Here is a 2,040-nt window from a genome sequence, read left to right on the forward strand (position 1 = left end):
CCTTCCTGATGTGTGGGGCCCAAAACTGGACACAGTATTCTAAATGGGGTCTAACCAGACCTTTGTATAATCATAGTAGAACCTCTCTGCTTTTACATTTCAACCCTCTTCAAATAAATGACAAATCTCATGCAGGAGAAAGGATACACTGTTGCTCATTAACATTGAGTAGAAAACAGAACAGCTTATAATGTTTGTGCTGACAATTTAAAATAATGTTTATTGACAACAAAATTGAGGGGAACAAAGAAAAGATTTCGTTTTTCTTTGCAATTGTGGAAACATATGAAGGTCCATATGAAAGCTCAAAAGGATTTTATCAGGTATTTGAGAAGTGGAACTGACAGGAATGAGTATAAAAGCAGGAATTGTAAGAAAATGCAGAACAACGTTTTGAAGGGTCTAACATAGGCATGTCCTCAACATCAACGTTGCAAAACGTTAGGTCTAAACGAGCTGCTACATGCTGCAGCCATTCACATTGATGACGGGACGGTGGGACTCACTTACTCCAGGCTCAGAACACACTGTCCTACAAGCTTAAAATCCCTTTTCCCTCAGGAATATCCAACAATATTATGCTACTGCATTCTGCAGGGCTAAGAATGCTGATATCATACACAGTACAGATTTTATTCTCTGTTCTCATGCATGGAGATGAGTTGTTTATCAGTAATTTCCTCTCCCTGTTTCTCCTTCTCAACTATGCAGTTAATTTACTGGCGATTGTGATCCTGTCCCAAGGAAAGTGTGGGCTCTCTGTTTGCATCAGTCGATACCTGGTAGCCATGGCGACAGCAGATCTACTGGTTGTAATCAATGAGGTTGTATTGTATCGGATCAGTTATTATTACTTCCGGGGTTCCTTCCTCGATATGACTCCTGTGTGTAATATTATTATTGTCTTCAGTCACATATCTACAAATACTTCAGTTTGGTTTACAGTCACTTTCACCTTCGATCGCTTTGTTGCCATTTGCAGCCAGAAGCTGAAAAGAAAATATTGTACTGAGAAAACTGCAGTGGTGGTGATTACAACAACCTCTCTCCTGTTCGGTCTAAAAAGCCTTCCTTTCTACTTTACCTTACAACATGGTGAGATCATTGACAATGTACCATGGGACTGCTTTACAAAAGAAAACTACTTTACTGATCTTGGGTGGGTGATATTTGACTGGTTTGATTCAGTTCTAACGCCATTACTTCCCTTCGCTTTAATTTTGCTGCTCAATGTTCTGACCATCAGACATATTCTAGTGAGCAGCCGTGTCCGTCAGGGACTGAGGGGCCAGAGCAAAGGAGGGAATAACACAGACCCAGAAATGGCGAGCAGAAGGAAGTCTGTGATCTTGCTCTTTGCTGTTTCGGGCAGTTTCACACTCTTGTGGTTGACGACGGTCGCAGAATTCTTATATTATAACATCACCGAAGCTAACTTTGCAGATTATACTGATTCTCTCATCGTCTTTGAACAAGTCGGATACATGCTGCAGATTTTAAGTTCTTGTACAAACACTTTTATCTATGGAGTGACTAATACGAAGTTCAGAGAGCAGTTCAGGACCATGCTGAAATATCCAGGGAAGCTGATCACCACATTAATTAAGTAGTTAAAAAAAAACCTGAGCTCTCTCCAGAGCTATATTCAGCTGTATCCTATTCATGGTTGGTCCTAACATGTCCCAGGATCTCAAAATATATGTGTGTGTGACACTGTTTCCTGCCTCTCCTGAGAAGTGTTTAGACTGATAGTTCAGCTGCTGGCAGTCCGTAGTGGAAAAGCTTAATGATGTGATCTACAAAATTCAGTTCACTTGTACTCTGTAGCCAGGCATGAGCAGTGTCCAGATGTAAAGCTGATGAAGTGAGAAAGAGGTTTGAATTGAATTGCAGTGCTGACCCTGCAGAGTCCAGTTTTCCTGAACTATTCATTGAATATTAAATGATTTAAAACGCTTTGTGTGCTCTCTCGCAGCGCGGTCAAATGTAATACAAACATATCCCTCTCTCATTTCTCAAACACTGATATAATATTGGCCT

At 40.6% G+C, this 2,040-nt stretch overlaps 1 protein-coding gene across 1 annotated transcript; it reads left to right on the top strand.

Moving 5' to 3' along the window:
- Positions 1-788: 788 nt before the first annotated feature.
- On the top strand, positions 789-1,610 carry LOC140492458 (probable G-protein coupled receptor 139). The gene has a single exon (XM_072591347.1). The coding sequence runs from the start codon at positions 789-791 to the stop codon at positions 1,608-1,610; it is 822 nt and encodes a 273-aa protein (XP_072447448.1).
- Positions 1,611-2,040: the final 430 nt, after the last annotated feature.

The sequence above is a fragment of the Chiloscyllium punctatum genome, chromosome 21, assembly GCF_047496795.1.
Source record: "Chiloscyllium punctatum isolate Juve2018m chromosome 21, sChiPun1.3, whole genome shotgun sequence".
Taxonomy (NCBI): domain Eukaryota; kingdom Metazoa; phylum Chordata; class Chondrichthyes; order Orectolobiformes; family Hemiscylliidae; genus Chiloscyllium; species Chiloscyllium punctatum.

Coding starts and splice junctions, on each gene's coding strand:
- LOC140492458 (XM_072591347.1), top strand. CDS start 789: ATGGCGACAGCAGATCTACTGGTTGTAATCAATGAGGTTGTATTGTAT.